At 33.7% G+C, this 23,014-nt stretch overlaps 1 protein-coding gene across 8 annotated transcripts; it reads left to right on the top strand.

The window, feature by feature from the left end:
- The first annotated feature begins 2,130 nt into the window (after positions 1-2,130).
- Positions 2,131-22,603, top strand: LOC123007300 (diacylglycerol kinase theta). 8 transcript variants are annotated; one of them, XM_044402523.1, is made up of 17 exons: positions 2,131-2,513; positions 10,895-10,974; positions 11,026-11,128; positions 13,084-13,304; positions 13,355-13,514; positions 14,624-14,740; positions 14,961-15,098; positions 15,148-15,400; positions 16,852-17,045; positions 17,096-17,308; positions 17,360-17,494; positions 17,541-17,864; positions 17,919-18,092; positions 18,864-19,155; positions 19,200-19,356; positions 19,405-19,512; positions 21,270-22,603. In XM_044402523.1, exons 1-17 carry the CDS (start codon positions 2,369-2,371, stop codon positions 21,411-21,413), a joined length of 2,958 nt encoding a protein of 985 aa, XP_044258458.1. In that variant the 5' UTR covers positions 2,131-2,368; the 3' UTR covers positions 21,414-22,603. The 8 variants fall into 8 exon arrangements, with proteins under 8 accessions (XP_044258458.1, XP_044258455.1, XP_044258459.1 ...); XM_044402520.1 differs by having other exon boundaries at positions 17,919-18,152; XM_044402524.1 differs by having other exon boundaries at positions 2,132-2,513; positions 18,873-19,155.
- Positions 22,604-23,014: the final 411 nt, after the last annotated feature.

Here is a 23,014-nt window from a genome sequence, read left to right as displayed (position 1 = left end):
AGACATTTGCACATTTATAAGAGGTGTGCACCGCCGTTTTGCTGCTGAAACAATTACTCCTACTTACTTTTTCTATTAAAAAAAAAAACTAAATTCAAAGAAATAATTTTATAACTTTACCCACCTTGAGTTTTACAGAAGTTAAAGTTAGCGCCGATTTACTTAGTCTAACTTCTCTAGGGAACTTTCGTCGCGGATGTTTGTTTGTGGAATGTGACTACGAATTTCCAGTTAATAATTTAAAATATAATTTTTTCGAAGAAAGCGACAGCGAGTTGTGTTACTTTTTGTCTTTTTTAAACATCAATATTAAAATTAAGAAAACAGCCGCAACTGAGGAAGTTTTCAGAAAAACAAATAATTGTTTTATGGTACATATTGAAAGGGCGCTAACATCTACGGTTTTTTATAACTCTAACTAACTCCATATTTAATTTTTATTTTACGAATAGCTTTAACAGCATTTGTCCGTATAATGATATTAAAGTTCTTTCTAATCTACCGGTGCGCCAGAACTCGCGCCCCAGAGTAAAATGATGCCCCATGTAAGGTAAGGTATGTACAGTTGGTTGCAATAAAAACGGAAAATAGAATTTTCTTTAGATTGAAACAGTAACCAAGTGTACCAGGAACATTAAAAAACGTTAAAAAATTCTATCTACTGAATGTTCCGAGATTGGGGGTACAAGAGGAAAAAAAAATCTTTAATTTTACACCAAAACTGCAAAGGAAAAACATTTTTTGCTTCACTTGAAACGAGCAAATCAGAAATTAAAGTTTCATTATTCTGATTCAGTGAAAAGGAAAGTTCATTTTTCTTTTGGTTTTAGACTTTACAAGAGGAAAATTTTCTTATCTTTCATTTTACGCCAAAACTGCAAATCTGTTATTAAAACTTCATTATCCTGGTCCAGTGAAAAGAAAAGTTAATTTTTTTCTGCTTTTTAAGTCCTATCACATTGGCGGTTTTATTTATTTGTTATTATGATAGTTCTTGTTAAAAATGACTTTGTTTTTTACCTTAAAGCTGTTTCTTTGAGTTGCTATTTATTAAAATTAGGTTTTTCACAAACATTTTGTTATTTAATTTGCGTAAAGTCATTTGTCAAAGTGAAATCATTGACAAAAAAATAAAACCGTCAATGTGATGGGATTTAAAAAGCAGAGAAAAATTTGGTACAAGTTCAAAATTAAGAGAAAAATCAACTTTTCATTTGACTGAATCAAAATAAGAAAGTTTTAATTACAGATTTGCTCGTTTCAGGTGAAGCAAAAAATGTTTTTCCTTTGCAGTTTTGGCATAAAATCAAAGATAATTTTTTTTCCTCTTGTAAACTCAATCCGGGGACATAATGATTAAAAATGTCGAAGTTATGAGAGTGTAAATTTTTCACTATGTTTATTTCTGTTGGAAAACGAATTTTCCAAGTTTTTTTTTTTGCTAGAGTCTATTAGAAGAGGAAACAAGCGGTCTCCCTAAATTGTAACTGTTTAATGTTATTTAATTTAATGTTTTTATTTTATTTTTGTATCTTTACTAAATGATTATAAAAAAAACATATGTATACAAGATCATCAGTATCATTAAATAGGCATAAAAAATGTTGAACAAAAACACGATTAGCCCGTCACACCAAACTTTTATTTAAAGTTACTCCCTTTCAAGGTAGTGCGCGACTTACTTAATCATAAAGCTGTGCTATGAATTTTTAGGCATCCTCCTATACATAAATAAGTTATTGAAACGATTAAAAAAATACCTAAAATTAAAATATTGCAACAGTTTTTGTTTTAATATGAGCTTTTGCCGATTTTTAATCGTATATGTTCATATGAGGAACAGTCTTGATTTTTTTGTTACTATAGGCAATACCCCAATTATGTTTTATTAGGGTTAGGAGGGGAAAAAGGTGACCGGATCAGGGATCGTACTCTAAGATTTCGAGGTAGTACTGCGTTTTTTTTTGCATTTTTTAAGGTAGGAACTGTGCTTAGCGCTCCGCCAAAGCTCTCGAGGCAGTTTCCGGCGTCGGCGTCGTCGCATCTTCCTCTCCCATCCAGAAGATGTCTCGGTGTCGGCGTCGCGGTGATGGGCGGGCCGAGGAGAGCGGCGCGGCGCCCCGACGCAGACGTTCCCAGCAGCAGCAGCAGTCGACGCCGCGGATGCGCACTCGTAGTTCGTCAGTGATGGTCAGCTGTGTACGGGAGACGTCGAGAAATGCGCCTTAGGCATGTAACTCTGGGTTGCAGAGATACCCTACGGCCGCACAATGTTCGCGTACGGTTTCGAGATCACATAGACCTGTAATATGCCTGTGCCTAGTGCGAGTTCACGGTGAAAATCTGGCGTGAACGGTGGCTCGGAGACATGGCGTCGGTGGCGGGCTCGACCGAACAGCCGCCCGCCGCGCACGGGCACAGCTTCTGCAAGAAGACCTTCCACAAGCCCACGTACTGCCACCACTGCAGCGACATGCTCTGGGGCCTCATCCAGCAAGGCTTCATCTGCGAAGGTGAGATACGCCACCCGACCCATCCCGAAATAGGTCACACACCCCCGGCGCCTCCACGGACACGCTCTCCAGCCCGACAAACAACACCACTAGCCCACCCAACAACACTCTTAACTGGGCCCACCAAACCTGCATCGCTCTTATCAACATAATAAAATCATAAACTTAATTACAGAGATTCCTCTCAGAAAATCTCATCTACTCATAAAAATTACTCGCATTGTGAAATAACAAACAAGAATGTGTTTGTTTATCTAGATTTATATGAAAGGAATGCTTCGGTATTCCTGCCAGTTGTGACTACCGATTTTTTTTAATCCCGGTTGTGAAGTATCGTAATTCTTTGCTCATCCTTCTAAAATGTAACAGATCCAGAATGATACGTGGATCGTTTGCGACGCCGACGCCTCTCGTTGTGCTCGTCATTGCGCATCGATCTTTCGCTAGCGAATAATCTCGAGAAACTCCGATTATTTAGCGACGCATGTGTAGCGTCGTGACGTCGTTCGTCACCTTTAGTCATGTGTATCGCAGGTGTCACACATGCACCCCAAAATGATTATTCGACCCCCTTTTACTTGTCGCAATCCACATATCGTATTTTTCCCGAAGTCGCTTCCAAAAATAGCTAGTTTTCCATTGAGAATCGGCGCGCCAATGCCGTTTATCTCCCCTTAGGAGATCTCTATTCATACTGGAGCAATTGTGTTAGTTAACATAAGTTGACTTATTATAAACATCCAGGTATACAGAAGTGCGATATCGCAACGGAATATGTCAACTCGGCTCCCCTTTGTGTACGACTAAAGCTTCATTATTTATAGTCCTGAGGAAAGGTCAAAGAATCTGTAGCACCAATACGGCCGTTTCTTTACAACTGACTCCCACACTTGGAAACTTACTCTGTTGGCGTGTCTAGCTTTGAATAAATATTAGGCTCCGAGACGGTTTGCTCACAGGTGCATAAACTTTTAACCAAAGCGAAAAGTATGATTTCATTTTAATACTATAGATATGAAAGAGAGATTCCGTATATTTATTATTACTTATTTTTTGTGGAATCTGGTCTCTAGTATATTTCTTCGAAGTAAATTCTACATCAAATAAAGTTGATAACTGTTACTGGTAATACGTATTCAGACTCGATCTTGTAATACTGTTATTTAATATTTCAAGGTATTGTTTATTTGCAATTACCATTTCTGTGAATAGTTACAAATTCGTATATAAGGTTTATTTGTCTAAACAAATTATACAATCATAAATCTAAACATTTCATATTTGGGTAGGTAATTTTTTTAAAGGTGGACTAATTAAAATTAATAAGCAGAAGTAAGTATTATATAAAAAGCTCATATTATGTTTTTAAAGAGTGACCCAGAGTGACAATAGTAACATCTTAACAGTAAAACTGAAAAATATCTTACCGCATAATTCAACTGTTTAAGGGACAGAACATGACAAATGAGGAGCAGATTTTCAAAATGCATTTTGTCCATTTTTTTATAAATTGAGATAAAAGTGGCGTTGCAGGCTATATGCAGTTGTCTTTTCAATTGAAAGTTGCCTGGACATTCAAACTGCATTTAGTCCCATGTGTTGATTCAAACAAAACGCGTTTTGTGTGTCAATTTTGGGCTAAATGCAGTTTGTTTGACACTTGAAGCAGTACAACACTTAAAAAAATAACAAAAATAAGGGTTGCCAAAAGAATTTTTACTCAAAAGAAGTCACACCACAACCAAGTAAAACCGATGAAGAATGCTCATGTGCAGATGAGAAAGAGGTGCAACATGTACAAATTTGTTTATTAATAGATACATAAATACCAAATAAAGTTTTTTAACCTTTAAATAGCATTAAGTCCCCCTTTGACGATCAAACTGCATTATGTCCAAGACATGTTTGTGTTTTTTTGTAAAATGCCTAAGTACTCCAGCCGTAAAATTAGTGTACAATTTGTAGATATTTTTTCACATTTATTGGCACAGGTATAAAACATGAAAATTATTTCTTAAAAGAAGGACAGTTTTTTCTGTCTCCTGCAAAAATGCAAATTTGGACAAAAGTCTGCTCCTGAAATACATTTGCAGTTGCACGATCATGAGTGCTAAGCACTTATCGTAATTATTTATATGTTTTGAAAACACAGTAGATTTTATAAATTTTAATAATATATTTTTTGGTTTAAAAAGAGTACTTGTTGATTTTTTTGAAACCAACTTTCCAAGCTGGTAAAAATGACACTACCGTAAATTATTTGCATTTTCATGTTATTTAGTATGTATACAGTGTGGTTCCGATATAACCTGCCAACAAGTGCGGAAAGCCCCTTTTTATTAACCCAAAAATAATGGGGATAAATTACCTAACTCCGATACACACATATTCGACAGTCATACCCAGAAATTAATTGTTTGTGTTTGTAAGAATGACAAAAATCTGACAAATTGAACCAAATTACTGATATTTATTGAAAACGCTGTACCTACATACCTACTCTGTGTGCGTTAAATGATCAGGTACAAAACGTTGATTCTTTTAGCCTAAGATAAATGAGAAATGAATAGTAAATGAAGTGGTGTTTGTCAAAGTATTATAAATGAATGTAGAGTTTTGTGTGTGCAAAATTGTGGAAGAATTTCATAACAAGAGTATTGTTTTGGTTGTGTTTAAACAGTCAAATAATGGCTTCTTCAGCATCCACGACACGCATTTGAGGTACTACAGAACTACCAGTTACCAGATGTAACTCTACAAAAGTACAACGGGACGGAAGGACTATATCAGAAAAACGTTTACCTATAATACTATTTTAATATAATACTACGTTCTTCTCCATAGAATAAATGCAAATTGGCGTACTCTTGTTTTGTGAACTTTATAACTTTTTAAACAATTCGCAAATTCCTACACTTAACAAATGCCAGGTGTAATAGATGCCGTCGTTAAAGAAATTGCCGTTATTGCTACAACCAGAATTACCTTTTTAACCCCAATTAACTATCAGCGCATAGTAAATTTTGAACAAATTTTAAATTATTTTTATCTCGATAACGAAAAGACTTTTATTAAAACACTTTTTGTGAATGAGTTCTACTGATAGTCACCTATTACTGGATTTTTTTGGCAGTTTACATCGTGACCACCTGTATTTAGAGAATAGCTATAAATTGTTGGCAATTTCATTTAAAGATGTTGATTAAAATTTTATTTCCAAATTATTACAAACTGTTTTAACTTAAAATTTATTTATTAAAAATACAACGACGGATAATATTAAATAAAATAAATAATATGTACAGTCAAAAATTATGTTGTGGCTTCACGAAAAACCTGTATAAACTTTTTTAAAACAACAATTGTAAAAACTATAATTTGTTTTACCAAAAATTTTATTTTTCGTAAATTAATTAGTTCCACTTTAAAACATGTTTGCTTACTACTCATGCCGCATAATCTTTTTCTGCAGATATTAATAATTGATGAAATGATTGTAACATATGTAAGTAACAACTCAATGACTGTAAAAACATAGATGTGTACATATTTTTCTTTATTAAGTAAATTACTTATTTGAGGCAATAAGATTTGTTGAGCTTATTGAAAAGTATTTACAAGTCTTAATTTGTTTGAAATGGAAAAAATTATTTCAATGATCTCATAAAAATGTATTTTTTTTGTTTATTGAATTTTCGTTTAGTAGGAAATAAGAATTATTATTATTTTTATTAAATAGTTTATATTTTTCAAAGTTTTGTTCCTAGATCACTGATGTGCTTAAAATCTGCTAATACGGGTTTATTAGTTTATGGTTTATTCTGAAGAAAATAAGCTGAGATTAATTTAATGAACATAATAGCGTAGTTACATAACAAAATAACTACAATGTGGTGGTATAGAAGATTGGTTTCTCTCGAGATTATTCTCATGCAATAAATTATGTCATAGGTTTGTCTCTGGCACATTTTTATTACAAAACACTTTCATTAGTTGTTAATAAAAGTCGTAGAAAGAATTTTAAAAGTAGGTACTCTAAATAAATAATATGTAAGCAGACGAGTGTTTTATAACTATAACGGTGCTGTGTTGTGTTAGAAAGTAATAAGTAAATATGAGTATAGTATTATTATGTTGTTTATTTTGAAAAAAAACCTAATTTTACACTTAATAAGAAGTAAACAAAAAATTGTGTTTTTAAATTGTTCATTAATGACAAACATGACAATCGAAACTCTTAGCTAACACACGCTGTATACAACATGTTTATTATTGTTATGTAGTATTTGTATTATACAATGAATTTTATGTTTGTTTATACTTGTCTAATAATTTTATTATTTTAAATGATAAAGTCACAAAGTTTGCTTTTTTAATTTAGATAATCGAGAAGATGGCTGGACTGTTACAGTTTTGCAGTTGAAGAAAATAGACACACACAACATAATTCATATAAATTTTTTGATTAAAAATGGTGGAGGCGCCGCTTCCAGCAAAAACTGTAAACTCTGGCAGAATTCCGGAGACACAGTTAAAACTGTCGGTGGAAGGGATGCTAGAATTTTTGCCAAATTAAACGAAACTAAAATAAATATACTTCATCAACTATCCTGCATGTGTTTGTGCCCTTAAACTGTCTTTAATAAATCAACAAAGTTCCGACTTGGCCTCCCTGCAGCTGAAGTAAACAAAGTTGATAGTTTCATTCAAAACTAATACCGCAGTTTGAGGATTTGTCTAATTTTTGGAAATGTGAGGTTGACTAGGTGAAGAGCTTTGGCATGACTCGATTTCAGTTGGTACACGGATGGTAAACAAGTAAAGAGCCGAAATGTGCGGCTGAATTTTCGCGGAGTGTGCGATAACGATGCGTGTGGAGGCGTCTCGGTGCAGCCTCTGGATCAATACCTCTCCGCAACCACCACCGCCACCCGCCGTTATGTCCGGTACGAGAGATAGCACCTCTCATCTGGTTAAGTGTGTAGTAAACATTAAATGATGAGACGATGATACGATTAAATGACTGAGACGCTCAACTCTTCACTACTAACCAATTTCTATAATTTATTTGACGAGTGTGGGAAATGTCTTGAAAGACTAGAAATACGCAAACAATATCACTATTGACCGGACTATGAAATTTCAACACAGTTTCCGCATGGTGCGGTCGGATTTCTGCTTATCGCGATGTTTCCGGACGATAACCTACTTTTTGAACGGATTAATTCACTGGACTGCAGATCTTTAAGCATACAAAGGCGCCGATCTTTGAATCTCACATATGAAACTGCATTGGTGCCTTTTTGACCCATTTCGAAATTGCTCTGACAGAAAAAGTGTAAGGGTATGGAGATAAATGATAAATTCAATAGAATTTTTTTTTACGGTTGAAGAGCAAATATTTTTGATACAAATTTAGAAAATTATTATTTTATTGTCAATGCTCAAAAAATGTGTATAAAAAACTTTAAGCTAAATTTTATAGTGAAAATGAGAAAAAATATGAGAGGAAGCCTAATGTCTTCAGTGGCAGTATATCCGTAATTTTGAATTTCAGTGACTTCAGCTTTAAAATTTTAGTCAAACATTGATTGCTCATGTATTTTTTTCAACAATGTGGTAAATCGCATTTTATAGAGGTGTTCCGTTTTTATTGTTACAAATTTAAATATTCAATTTTATGAACATGTATCGAAAAATACTATTAAGGGAGCTACACCCTCTGAAGGAGTGAATTTTGTAATATTTTTTTTAAATATTTGAGAAGAAACAAAATTACTAAATTTGGTACAGCTGACAACCTTTATAATACGAATTTAATTTTAAATTTTTGTTGGTTATGGTCTGTAACATAAATTTTAAACTTTTGCCTTAAAATTATAATTTGTTTCACTTATTAGAATAAAAACGGAATACTCTATATATTTAGAACATTTACCACTGTTGTTTTTTTGTATGAGCATTTAATAAAATTTTTAAAAGAAAAGTATTTTTTTTGTAATTTTGAACTAAATGTTGAACCAGTGGCGTACTGAGCAGGGTTCCACGGAATACGGGCCCGGGCCTTAAAGATTACAAATTACAAATTTAAGAAAAATTAAAATTATTAGTTGTTGAATTTAGGTTCTGATAACAAAAAATTGTTATGTCTGCTTGAGCTCTCCATTTAATGAAAAAAAAAAAAATGGAGCCGTTTATTAAAAAAAAAATGACATGAGTATTTGACTTTCCTCAAACGTAACTTTAAATTTTGAGTATTCGTTAATAATTTTTTTAATAATGAATCCATCAAAAGAAAGATCGATCAAATTTCTTTTAAATGGCAAAATACGATTTCATAATAGTTAAAAATTGTAGAGTTAGATGGATTCGGAAGATCGATAATAACTCTCATAGAATAACTTAGAAAATCCAAAAACGCAATTAAAAACTTCCGATTATCCGAAAATACAAATTTTTAGACAAATATCAATATCATAACTTCCAACACTTCTAATGTCGGGTCTTTTTTATTATCTTGTTTTTTGGTATTATTTTACAAGTTATTATTTTTCATATTTTTTTAATAATATTATAAAAAAAAAATAATTTTAACACTGCCATGGTGGGTATGGGGCCTCGTGCAGCCACGATAGAAAAAGGGGCCGTTAAGATCTCACTACGCCACTGTATTGAACTAATTTACTTTGCTACTAAGCATTAAAGATACTCACTCTCTTGAGTGAAGTATTTTATCACAAGTGCCACTATACTTAAAATAAAATAAAGCGATTCGCTGCCACCTAAGCACAAAATATTTTTGACTAATGGCGACACTAGCAACAAAAAATCTGAATAAATGGTTTTATTTTTATGAGAAAAGAATGAACTGTGTATCCAATTAATATGTAGTAGAGCATGTTGGATCTTGGTTTGAAAAAGAAATATAGAAATATAATTTTACTCAAACTGGTCAAGGCTCGTTCAAAACTTCTATTATTAATTTCTACTTGTAACAACATGAAATAAATTGTAATCTACTGTAATTCGTAATAATAAAATTTTGAACTTTGGCCAGAGCTATTCAATTTTTAGATATCCTGTCGATCATACAACGTGCTGAAAGTTTTCACTATAATACAGCTTGCTGGTGTTGGTAAAATAATTCATTTTCAACCCATAACTCTGACCTGAGTTTATTTACTTAGTTCATTTTATGCTGAGTAAAATGTTCGTTTAGTAAAATTAACATAGTTTAAATTATTATATTTTATTTCGTTTTTATGTTGACTGTATTATATCCTGTTTAATATCTAATAAAAAGAACAGTATACGTTTCTATTTATAATTTCCAAAAATACGACAAGGTAATCTAGAAATAACATGGTACATGTGCCGTGGTGTACCTTTTGAGAGCTTATTCTAATCATCACTATTCCAGTAAACATAAAAATATATGTTTTTTAAGGAGAAATGTAGGAAAGATCCAGTTTTGTTGACTACACTACATGTGTCACACCTTTTTTGTAAATGTTAAAGATTTGTTATTACAAGACTGATTACATATGGCAAAAGACTAACAGTTGCACAGGCGCATATTGAGTACGAGGTGATTGTTGACGTCAGTTCTAATATACTTGTGTGTATATGTTTACATCTCTTCACGGACTACTGCTGTTGTATTCAGGGTCGCATTTATTTTTATCAAGAAATATCCATTAATTATATAACACCCACGATTATATGGATTATGGCTTGTAGTTGGTTCCAGCTCTATCGTATCCAGGTGGACCGTTCGAAATCGAGTTAACCACATCAAACAAAAGCTTTTTTTTTCTTTTGATCCTGCTACAGCGACACGCATTTTGCTGCAAGCAGGATGTTTCGGACCACCCCTACCATGTAAAATGCAGATGAGCGTATCAAAATCTAGCCAATAATCTATTTTTGTGTCAGGTTTCGACATAATAGAGGTCTTATCAGAAAAATACTCCACTTGCTATTAATGTAACATCATACAGGTGGTTTATATTCATTTAGAATCTATTAATAATACTGGTTGATTATCATCGAAACTACTTTTTTGTGTTATCAACGTTCGTCGTGATGGTTTTGGGACCTACTGTAAAGGTCCTATGTATTGATTTATTTGCAAATCTTGTGCAAGCCGCCTGTTACGTCATTCATATGACGTCAGTTGGATTTGGAAAGCGGGCTAGGCACGGGTTTGGCGAAAGCTCACACCTCTCGAAAGCCTCGTACTAGATTAAAAATACCATTTTTACTACAAATAAATACGGATTTCACGCCTATTTCCTTATCCTATTCCTAATGTTTATGATGACCTATTTTGAGAAAACGACTTAATACTGGAAAAATTTCTGAAAAATCGATTTTTTCAGTGTGTAACTTCGTGGTGCATGATCGCTGCTTCAAGACTGTGGTGTCCCCGTGTTCCAGCATCGCCGCCAGCCTTATCAAGGTGACATATTCTGTTTAAGACTTCAAGAGAGGATTTTATTTTTTCTTTCAGAATCCGGTAGCCCACTGTTGGTCAGAACCGTTCCATCATAAGCGAAAATTTTGTAATGTGTGTAGGAAAAGGTTAGATGATAGCGTATCCATCCACTGTGAGAGTAAGTATGATGATATTTATCAATTTTAATTGCCCCACTTTATTTATTTGAAAGAAACTGTTATTTTTTATTGAGTTTTACAATTATACAGTCATTGGGAATTTGATACCAAACATCAAAAGTGCTACTGATGTTATAAATTTTTATATCCCCTACATATTCGAAGAGTTTGATTGTTTGAGGTTGACTTTTTACAAAATATATTTTAATTATAATGTTGGCTATTTTCATTACAACTAAGTATTTATAAAATCCTAAGCAACAAATCCTTTTTTATTTTAGGAAAATGTCTTGTTTAACCATCTGTTGCTTAACTTTTTTTTTTCTATTGTTTATTCTATTTTTTTTATAAATACACATGGTCTTATTGTTTTTCAAATCTATTTTTGTTATTAACCATTTGTTTTATTGATATTTTTATTATGTAGAACTGTAGAATTACTTTGAAAATTAGTTTCTTGAGATTCTATGGTTTAACAGAAAAAAAGGAAATGAAAAGCTGTTTATAATAGTAATTGTCTCGGTTTATAAATTTTAGACTCGTCTGTTACTTGCTCTAGACCTATCTACTCATTTGCGGGATTCTTGAAAAAATAAAACATTTGTTTGTTCTGTTTTAATATTTGTACAAGCAAGTACCTAAAGCAGAAAACTGTATTTTATTTTTATTAAAATGCATATTGATGCTTGTTTTTGCGATCGTCAATACATATTTTAAATTGAACTATTTATTTCTACAAATAACAGAAATATTGCCGTAAATGTTTCAGTTGGTATCTCTTGCATACAAACGTATTTTTGTATTCTACAAGAAATTATTGTAAATACTAAATCGTTATTTTTAATGTTTGTTCGTATTGTTTGCATAATTCTTAGCATGAGGATAAGAGGATTTTTTGATATAAAATATAATACCTTCTCATATAATGACTTGTACCTAAACAATCAGAAAGCAGCTTTTAATAGAATGTAGTGCGTTTATTTGCTAAAAATATAATGAGGAAAAGCATGTTCTCAAACATACATATATACATTTATAAAACAATGGGATTCAAACTAAAATTGTTACAGCTTGCGAAACATATTTAAATATAAACATTGTAGTACTATGTTTACCTAGGGTTGCTTTATATTTTATAACTATAATTACATAAAGGGAGATGCGTACGTGAATAGTTCTTAATTAAATAAATTCAAACGAACAAAATTTCCAATATTACAAAGTATCTATGTCAGCTATTTTTTTGTTAGTGCAGAATTATGAAAAGACAAGGTACTGCTTAATATTCTTTAACAAATACTCCTATGTTTTTTTAAATTTTTTTTGTTTGTATTAAATTAATCCTTTTTTATGTACAGGGTGTTTCACACAACTTTACGAGGCTTGCGCCTAATGTACGCACCCAAATATACAAAAGTCACAAAACACTGGATACAAAAAACACACTTCTAACTATTAATAGTCATAAACTGCAGTTTTTTAGAAAAAAAATATCATTTGTTCTATCAAGAGCCGGCATGAATATGATTCTAGTTTATCTATGTTACTCACTAACTAAAAATGTTGTAATTTTTTAAAGGGTGAACAAACTAGAGAAGATTATTCAATTTTTCAAAATTTGTAATCGAGTTCGTATTGGAATATGTATTATTCATTGCATCTTACAGGCGTAGGCCTCGTAAAATTACGTGAAACACTCTGTATACTAAAAAATATTCTTATGGAAATCTTTTTTTTTCTAAGAGAAAGGTTATGGGAGAAATAAAGTCCAGTTAAAAACTTCAGTATAATATGTATTCAGTGTCGTCAATTTTAGACACGTTTTTTGTTTTTTATATATGAAGAAAATTCCAGAAAAGTCCATATTATACTGAAGTTTTTAACTGGACTTTATTTCTTCCATAACCTTTCTTTTTTCAGTCATAGTCCAAGAAATTACAACTTTTTTTTTTAGTTTGTGAGTACTTCGTACACACCGAGTGTCAGGATTTCGCCGTTGCGGATTGCAAGGAAAACGCTACATATCTTCCGGGAAAGCAATTGTCGAACGTTCACCACCAGCACCACTGGCGAGAGGGCAATCTGCCAAGCAACTCAAAATGCGCTCTCTGCAAGAAGACCTGCTGGACGACGGAATGCTTGTCGGGATATCGGTGCGAATGGTGCGGCATGACCGTAAGTCTATCTCTTCTAATTACCAAAATACTACTATTTTTGTTTTATAGTGTCATGCGACATGCCATGTCAATATAACATCCGAATGCACATTCGGGGTGCTGGAACCGATTTACCTGCCACCGCATGCCGTAAGCATTCCAAGGACCGAAGTACCCATGGAGGCTATCATCGGTGTTCAAGTTCGGCGCAAAGATGTCACCATGTCTCGTGAGTATTCGTGCCGTAAGTGTTGCTTCATTACTAACTGGATGTTGTATTTTTTCGGCGATTTTTCACGATGCAAAATTCATTGGAGTAGAAAGTATAATGTGATGACTTTTTTATCAGAATAATTGTAAAAATTCATTAAGCAAGTGAATCATTTTATACTTTTTACTTCCTGTTTGATTTTTTCATAAATGCACTTCTTACATGAACAAGTGACGAACACTTTTCTAACAAAATAGCTATACTATCGATCATTTTTTATAATATTGGCATTTTAGTGTATAATTCGAAAGATTGTTTTATTTCCTTTCAAAAACATGAAAGAAGTAAAACAAAATATTAGAGTTTCTTAGTCATTTGATAAGTTCATAAACATCCACAAAGAGAAAGTCATTTTTTATTTATTTTATTCTTCTTTCAAAATAGTCAAATGAAAGATTTTTTAATGCAACTTATTTTACGACGTGAATAAACTATGGAACTAAGCGTTGTTTTTTAAATCTTTTGTCTTCAGAAAATAATAATTAATTAAAATTAAAAAAACTGTAAAAATGTGTTTGTGTTTTGAGATTGAAATTTTGTTTTCTTTGTGAATTATGCGATTTTTTTTCAAAAATGCAACATACTCGTATATGTAAAAAATTGAATAAAATGTAGATAGTTGTATGTAACGCTTAGATCATAGCCTCTGTAAAAAAAAAGGTTTCATATTGGGTTATTTAAAAAAACACTCAGAGACAAAGAAATTGAAAAATTTTGTTCTTGAGAAACGTGACTTTTTATAGTACTTTATCATTCATTGGTTAGTTTTTTTTTAAATAAGTAGTTTAAGCAAAAAACGTTTGGTTCCATACTTTCTGTTCACCTCTGGTATATATTTGTAAGAAAATTGAAAATAGCAATTTATTTTATGATTTTACAATTATTTACAGTTTTATCAAATATTTTAATTGAAAAATCTAAAGCACATCCAGGAAAATAATTTAAGAGATCCGTTGACCGCGAATTAATGATTATGATTTGATTTCGTTGCCACCGCCGATGTAAATTTAAGTGCTTTAATTTTGTTTTAATTTTTATTTTAAGATAACAAGGGAATGATTTTGCAGTCATCAGTGGCGATAGTGATAGACGGACTGCTTTTTCGAGTGTCTTGAAGCGTCTTTCTGTTGTATTGCCATCCTCATGTCAAGGCAAATGCCAGCCCTCACCCCCTTATGTTCGAGGTATATTTGATTTGCGAAAGTATTTTTAGTTTGATGCATTTCCCGCTTTTTTGCGCCTTAATTTCATATAAAACGGTGCTTTAGGATTTTAAAGAGAAGAGACGATTTAAATAACGCTAACTCACACCACCATAGCTAAAACTAATCCAGTATAAGTATGAAAAATGCGTAGTTGTGTTGCTATCCGTTTTACATGCGATGCAATGTAAGTTTTTTGTAGCGAGGAGTATTTCGGAAGAGTTCAGCAGCGGAGATGCTGGACGTTACAGGGATTCGGAGGAATACAGCCAGTCTCATACACCGGGTCGCGACAGCAGACAGGACAAAACCAACAAGGATAAGGAGGATAGAGATGAGGGTATGTGGAAACGTCAATTGAATCTAATTTCTAATTTTGTTGGTAACAGAGGTGATCAAAGTGTACGATGGAAATAATTCGTTGAGGAGAAGGATCTTCCGGACCATTGTGGTATCTCGACAGGCACCATTGAAGCAAGTGTTAACACAAGCTCTACGGGCGTTTCATATCACAAAAGATCCAAGTTCATTCCATCTGACAGATCTCTATTCTCCAGAGGAGGCAGTTTTGCAAGATCCAACACCGGTGATGAGTCTTCATAGGAAAGAAGGGAAAAGGCCGGCAGTTTTCCTCCGATTCAAGTAAGCAAACCGTGACAAACTCTGCAAAAATTGCTCACTGTTTGCACGCCTTCTGTTACCAAAAATCACTTTCTCAAATATTACAAAAACAGTTTTGCTACTGGTAAATAAGCAAAATCATTGTATTCAACTATAAGCAATATCATGCCAACATTTACGAATTTCTTTTGTAGTCAAAACTCCAAAATCTGCTTCTCTGAAAAAAAGTATACATATTGAAACTTTGGTCAACAATCGTTTTTTATTAACTTTTTAAATAAAGCTCGGATTATATGCAAAATGCATATTTGTTATTAAGAGGTATATCAACAAAATTGTAAGTTTTCTATGCATATATAATGTTTTTTTATTGAAATAAGCCAAATAAAAAATGCATATTTTGCATATTTTGGCAACTTCCTGCATATTCACAAATTTCCTAATAAAAATTTCAGTTCATGTTAAAAATTGGGCAGTTTAAGAAAAATAATCCGATTACAAAATATTTTAAAGAGAAAACAACCGGTAATTCGGTAAGCCGGACTCAAAAAATTTGTATCATGCCAAGTGTTTCCTTTTTAAATTTGTTTTATACAGGGTGAATATAAAGTTTCGAACCAAGCGGTTTTTTTAAAATCATTTGTTTCCAAAAAATAATAATTAATATAAATTGGAGTAATATAAAAAAAGATCTTATTTTGAGAACAAAACTTTGTTTTGTTTTTGAGTTATTCGATTTTTGTTGTCAAAATTGCAATTTACATAAAAAATTATAATTTAATATAAAGTAGATAGTTGTAATTTCTTAGATCATGACTTCATGAGAAAAATGTTTTTTTAGGTCGGTTGCCATTTAAAAAAATTAATATTTTTGTGAAATTCAGAAACAAATAGAAATTTCAAAAAAATGTCATTCTTGTGAAAACACCACATTTTTATAGTACTTTATAATTCATCAATTAGTTTTTTCAATAAATAAAGACTTTAAGCAAAAAACGTTTGGTTCCATACTTTGTATTCACCTGGTATAAAACGAATAAATCGTTCTAGACGGATAAGTAGTTGCCTGCAAATGAATTTTAGCAAAATTGTTTAAAGTGACGTGACCTGAAAAGTACAGATTTCTTAAAAAGTCTTAATTACTAATTACTATTAAAATGGCTAAAAGTTTGGCAAACCGATGCATATTTGGCATATATTGGAGCATATTTTTTAATATCTTGTACATATTTTTGTGAAAATGTGTGCATATTGTATATGCGCATATTTTACGAATTTTTCGTGCATATAATCCGAGCCTTATTTATAAACAAAGTACATTTTGGTGTTTTTGTTTATAATACTTCATTTCGCTTGTCTTGGATTTTATTTAATGTATAAATTACTTGTCGACATAATGTGGAAACAAATATACAAAAAAATAAATTTGGAAATTTATTTTTAAGGATAACATGAACGTTGTATTACTTTAGGGATCGGGACAACGACAAGGGTGAGGTACGTGTGTACCCTGGCAAGTTACAGGTATCCCAGGCATTCTGCACCGTGCCTGTGGATTCCAATACTTCGGTTGGTGATCTCATACGCGAAGCTCTCAAACTTTTCGGCCTCGAGGATTATAACTGCGAGGACTACCGATGTAGCGAAGTGCTACTGGATCGTGGAGGTATTTTCGAATATTTGTGTTTATTTCTAGGTGTTGACATTAATTTTTAGTTACTGAGCGTGTTTTATCTTGGAACGAGAGGCCGTGGGAAATAATGAAACAATTAGGGAAAGACAGCATCAGACAGATGGAGCTCATGAGGTTTTATTTGCAGTTAAAACAAGACCCACATGGACCAAATGTAGCATTATTTGTGGGCAATTTGCCTCCGAATCTCTCCGAGAGGAACTACGAGAATATACTAACGGAGTTTTTAGGGAAAGGTAAGTGTGAGATGGCGACAATCATAGCCAGTTTTAATATGTGTTTTTCAGAAAACAAATTTTCTAATATTGGTCCAATCTATTACGAATACGGGTCAATGGTTATAACGTACGAGGATTCCGATAAGGCTGTCAGAGCATTATACACTTTAAGAGAATCAAAATTTGAGGACAAACATTTACTTGGTAAGCTATGAATATTTCGCGAGTTTCTCTATAAAGTGCTTTGCAGTGATGTTGTTGCCAAACATTGAACCCTCAATGACTCCAAGCGGTGTGCAACCGCTCCTGGTCTTTGTCAATGTTAAATCCGGAGGTTGCCAAGGTCTCGAACTCATATCCAGTTTCAGAAAACTTCTGAATCCGTATCAAGTCTTCGATTTAGACAATGGCGGTCCTTTGCCGGGTTTGTACGTATTCAGAAACATTCAAAACTACAAAATTCTGGTATGTGGGGGTGACGGAACTATCGGTTGGGTTCTCCAGTGTTTGGACAACGTCGGACAGGACTCTCAGTGTTCTTCTCCGGCTTGTGCTATTGTTCCACTGGGAACAGGTACCTAATCCAGGTTCCTACAATTCGGTAAGTTTCACCGCGAATTTGTTACAGGAAACGATTTGGCGAGGGTACTCAGGTGGGGGCCGGGATATACCGGAGGCGAAGACCCCCTAAATCTCTTACGGGACGTTATTGATGCGGAGGAAATTCGTTTAGATCGATGGACGGTGGTGTTCCATCCAGAGGATAAACCCGACGACAGCGTCAAGCAGGTCAACTCCACCGGTAAGAAGAGGCAAAAACTGTCCAAAATGAAAGTGACCAATGAGCAAATTAGAAAAGCAGGTCAATCATATATGTTTATTGATGTTGTTTTGCTGTAATTGAGACTAACGCGTTTTATAACCGCGTAGTTAATGGCCATTGCCTCCTGAAATTTTAACTGTAGGTTTGACCACCTACTTTTTCGGAAAGCAGGATGGTATTAGGCTGTTTAGAGCTTGGCCACTCATTTAATAAACACTTAATAATTAATCATTAATTAATTAAAGTCGACGGTAAACTGTGAGTATAATCAAAACAGTTCATCTCACGACACTTTATTTGCATATATTTGGAAGAAATGAAGTCATTGTCCAGTTGTTTACCCTTACATTTTAATATTTACGTTTATTATTTGGATGGTTTCTTTCAAATATATGTGACAAAATCATTAATCAGTGCACGGATGAGTAGACTACATTAAAACCAATCGCTTCTAAACAAATTCCTCTAAAAATACTCAAATAAAGCAGCTCAAACTGTAGACTGACCTCACGTTAGATGCATGGCTTATGACATTAGTTTACGGCAAAACAACATTGTTATAAAATCCATTGGTAAAGGTTAAATTCTAGAGGCTTTCTCAAAAAGTAGGTTGTTCAATTTTGTTTAAAATTTACAGAAGAAATTGGCCCAATCGTAGTTTTTTCCAATCGTTATGAAACTCACCATTTCTTAACGATCAGAAAATACGATTACTCAAGTGTCTAACTCTTACCTGAACACTTACTACAGTTGTAGCAGGTTCGACGAGCGAAGACAACTCTCAAATCTTCGTGATGAACAATTATTTTGGGATCGGCATCGACGCAGATTTGTGTTTGGATTTTCACAACGCGCGTGAAGAAAATCCTAACAAGTTCAATAGTCGGTTGCACAACAAGAGCGTCTATGTCAAAATGGGGCTGCGCAAAATGGTGGGGCCAAAAATGTGCAAGGATTTGCACAAAGAAGTACGCTTAGAAGTCGACGGGAAGCATGTCGAGCTACCTCAAGTGGAAGGCATCATCATACTTAATATTCTAAGGTAGGTCACTACGAAATTGTGATTACAATGTAATTGTGATAAAGTTGGGGCTCCGGAGCGAATCCATGGGGTCCGGAGAAAGAAGACCAATTTTCGAAACCGAATCATTGGGATGGAATGTTGGAGGTTGTTGGTGTGACTGGAGTTGTACATTTGGGGCAGATCCAATCAGGACTAAGATCGGCCATGAGGATTGCACAAGTAATTTATTTTCCCTCATTTACGATCAAATCTTAATTTTTTTCTTAGGGTGGTCACATAAAAATTCATCTTCATTCAGACATTCCAGTCCAAGTGGATGGTGAACCTTGGGTGCAAAGCCCTTGTGATGTCGTTGTGCTCAAATCTGCCCTGAAGGTGAGACTTTTACCACTTTCGAGGTGGTTATAGTACAATTTGATTTCTACTCTTCTAACGCTGTCATTTATTTTTAAATGTAGTTTTAGTGATTTTTTAGTTCGTATTTAGACAGTCTTTTTTACACTAATGAAAACACCCACTATAGAGTTTATGTAATAGTTGATGTACTAATACCTAAAATATGACACAAACTTTGCAATTTCTATTATTACATGTAGCTAGTTTGTGACTGTTTTCATACAATCGCATGTAGTGCAATGCATTACCCCACCCTCCCCAAAACCACATCGTTGTCAGACAAATTCTCTAAACCAATCTTCTTAAAGTAAAAAATAATAACTACTAGCTTCGGAAATTTAATCAAGAGAGACCATCACAAAGGGTCCATAAAAAGCATTTTTTAGAACAAAAACGTTTATTTCAGCTTGAACTTAGTACATCGATTTAAAAAATGCTGTTTTCTTTGAGGTGGTCACTTAAGTTTATTTCACTTAAAAAATATTTTATTAAATACGTAATCGATAAGTGGGGTGAATAAATAAAAACCTAATACTTATAATCTCCATTAAAATAATAAAAAACGAAGTAAATATTTATCTTTGTTCAGTGTTCAACACAATAAAAACGTAAAAAAATATTATTTCACAGTATTTAGTTTTTATTGGGGTATTGAATATTTGCTAGTTGTTAAAATATTTTTCGTATATCTGATGATTTAGCAAATATTAAAAAGCAAATTATGTTTCTGTTAATAACAAACAAAATATGCTTGCCGTAAAATTTTAAAAAATCTTTAACATTAAAAGGAGGTGTAAAAGAGAAAATACTCATTGTACATATAATACGAGTAACTGTGGTAACTTTAGCTTTAGGAAGAACCGTTTGGAGTTATAGTCGTTTTTGTTTTTGTTTTGAAAAAAAACACTATAATTTTTCAGAAGTTAAACCAGTAAGATATTTTTTAGAATAAATGAGAAATTTCTTAAATTTTCAATGAAAATAACGAAAACTTTCAGTATTTTCAGTATTTCAAAAAGTAGGTTAGCATATGACATTTGGACAAAAAACTCAAATGGTAGAAAATTATGATTATCGTGAAAAGACAGTAATCATTTATTTTTGGAACGAAGTAAAAAAGTTAATTAGAAAAATAAAATTTTGATGTGAGACCCCGTTGTATAATGTTTTGTTTTATTGAACTGATGTGGAAAATGTGGCTTGCTCCTCTTCAATGGCGCTACCTCCTTCACTCACGGCTGTTTGTAGAACTAAAAAAGCAATTCGATGATCACGCGTAAATTTTTGCTTAATTTGGGTGGTGCTATAGTAGAGGTTTGCATAAAAACAACCCGTAAGACGGTAAAGAACCCGCTGAATATCCGCTGTTGAGTGTTCCACCAGTTGTTGTTGTACATTCGTTAATCGAATTCGTTGATGCAGGCGACCATGCTGAAGAAAAATAAGTTCAAGCGTCGGCCTACAGAACCGAACATTCTTCCTGCCAATGGGGAGGGGGGCAAGAGCACCGATGACTAGACCCACCCCGTTCCATATAAAACACACCACTCTCTCACAAACTCAACTGTGTTTTCTAAAGTTTCCATCATGTTTATGTTCATTGGCATGTATAATATTTTGCTTGTTCGTCATGTACTGTTCGATTTATTGCTTTTTCAGTTGATTCAAGTAGAGTTGATTGATTGTTTTCCAAACGTTGAATTTTAATGAGTGTTTGTGTGTGCGCCCCTCCCCAGGCCACCATGCTGAAGAAGATGAAGGGAAAAATGAAGCGGCGCAACACCGAACCCACCATGCTCGTCTCGCCGGGGGCCCAGCTGGCGCCTCTTCCCACCAACGACGGCGAATCACCCACGGACCCGACAAACACCACCTTCTAATCATCCCTCAGTGTTTCGTTTATTTTTCGTCATCTTTATTAGACAGTTATCCCAGGGCATGGGCTGTTCGTTCTTCTTTTAGTTGCATTTACGAAACGTATTACATAAAATGTATATTTAAAAAACAAAACGGTAAACTGTAATAATTATTACGTTATAGTATGGTATTTTACCAATCTGTGGTGAATTCATATTAATTCATTAATTATTAGAGTCGCGGCAAGACGCCCGTTCAGTTTATTTAATTTTAAATAGTTTATTTACAAGTACAAGTCATGTACTATAGATCTGTTGTAGTTTTTTAAAGTTTATTTAACGAAAGAAAAAAAATTGGAACAAAGAGCAATCGAAACATAGCGTTGCGGCATGCTTCGTCAGCTCTTGTGCGAAACCATCGGCACTTAAAAAAGTGAGCAATACTCACGTCGCAAACGGGGGTTCCCCCACATGATATGTCCTTGATCGGCCACGTCACTGGAAGACACCTCCCGGTTATGGTCCGTGTTTCCTAAAAGGGACGATTTCGACGAGTGACCGTCAAAACGAGACTGAACAAGTGAAGTGCGAAAACGAAAATGGCGACGAGTGATTAGGCGTTCCGATTGGTTATCCGGGGGGTTTGTTCCACCACTGGCCGATCGCCTTCAAGGCAAAGTAGGCTACGCAAATTCTAGTCACCCTCTCCCTCGGCCGGAAGTCGTCAGTAAGACGACAGGAAGGTTGGTTACAGTTGGCAGCGTTAGGTCTCTCTCTCCAGGAAGCGACACCTTAACGCCGTCGTTAATCTGCCGCGACGCAAGGGGCTCAGTTTTTCACGGGTGGCTGCCTGGGGTACAGCCCGTGATTAATATGCGTCGACGGCAGATTTTCGAAACGACAGTACCGTAATTTAGCTATTATCTTATTACTAAATTGATGTGCTATGTTTGTAATTATATTTCCCCAACGTATGTAATTAATAGATATGGTCAGAACCGTTCAGTCTGTTCCATCTATTGGAAAAACTTCAGCTCATCTACATCTACAAGAATGATCCGGGGGTCGAGATACAATGCGTTTTGGATATCTGTCCTGGACATTCAACAGATTCCTGTGAACTGAGGGTTTTCTGCTACATATAAGATATGAAATATATGTATATGTGATTATAGATATATTAAAAATTGTGAAATATAGAAATATTAAATGTATCACTAGTATTTCGTTCTTCCAACCTGCCAGAGATGCACTCATTTATTTTGACACACATTTTCTTTTTGTTTTTACCTTAAAATTATCAAAAACATTAAAGTCAGGTCTTCTATTAGGGTCAGAAAAAATGGTGGTTGCGCCGGGTAAAATGTAATTATTTTAGTTTTTAAATGGTTTAAAATTACATTTGTTTAATAGTTTTTATTTTGTAGAACTCCTAATGAAACTGCAACCTCGAAAATCTTGAATATGCAAATTAGACTTATTATACAGGGTGATTCACATAACTTTACGACCCTGACGAACTTTAAATGCAACACATTATACATTATTCAATTGTAACTTGATACTCTTAGTTATGTTTAATTAGCATGAAATCCGGACACCCCTAACATCAATGACAATTATAA

This window comes from Tribolium madens, unplaced genomic scaffold (genome assembly GCF_015345945.1).
Source record: "Tribolium madens isolate multiple individuals breed KSU strain unplaced genomic scaffold, Tmad_KSU_1.1 Scaffold_3;HRSCAF=73;Tcas5.2_LG2, whole genome shotgun sequence".
NCBI lineage: Eukaryota > Metazoa > Arthropoda > Insecta > Coleoptera > Tenebrionidae > Tribolium > Tribolium madens.
This window is presented reverse-complemented; position numbering and strand designations above follow the sequence as displayed.

What these genes read in the sequence shown, in the direction of transcription:
- LOC123007300 (XM_044402520.1), top strand. Translation starts at nt 2,369, where the DNA reads ATGGCGTCGGTGGCGGGCTCGACCGAACAGCCGCCCGCCGCGCACGGG. An exon ending in GCAGTTTTCCTCCGATTCAA is followed by an intron (nt 15,401 to 16,851) that starts GTAAGCAAACCG and finishes GTATTACTTTAG; the next exon opens with GGATCGGGACAACGACAAGG. An exon ending in TGAGGACAAACATTTACTTG is followed by an intron (nt 17,495 to 17,540) that starts GTAAGCTATGAA and finishes AGTGCTTTGCAG; the next exon opens with TGATGTTGTTGCCAAACATT.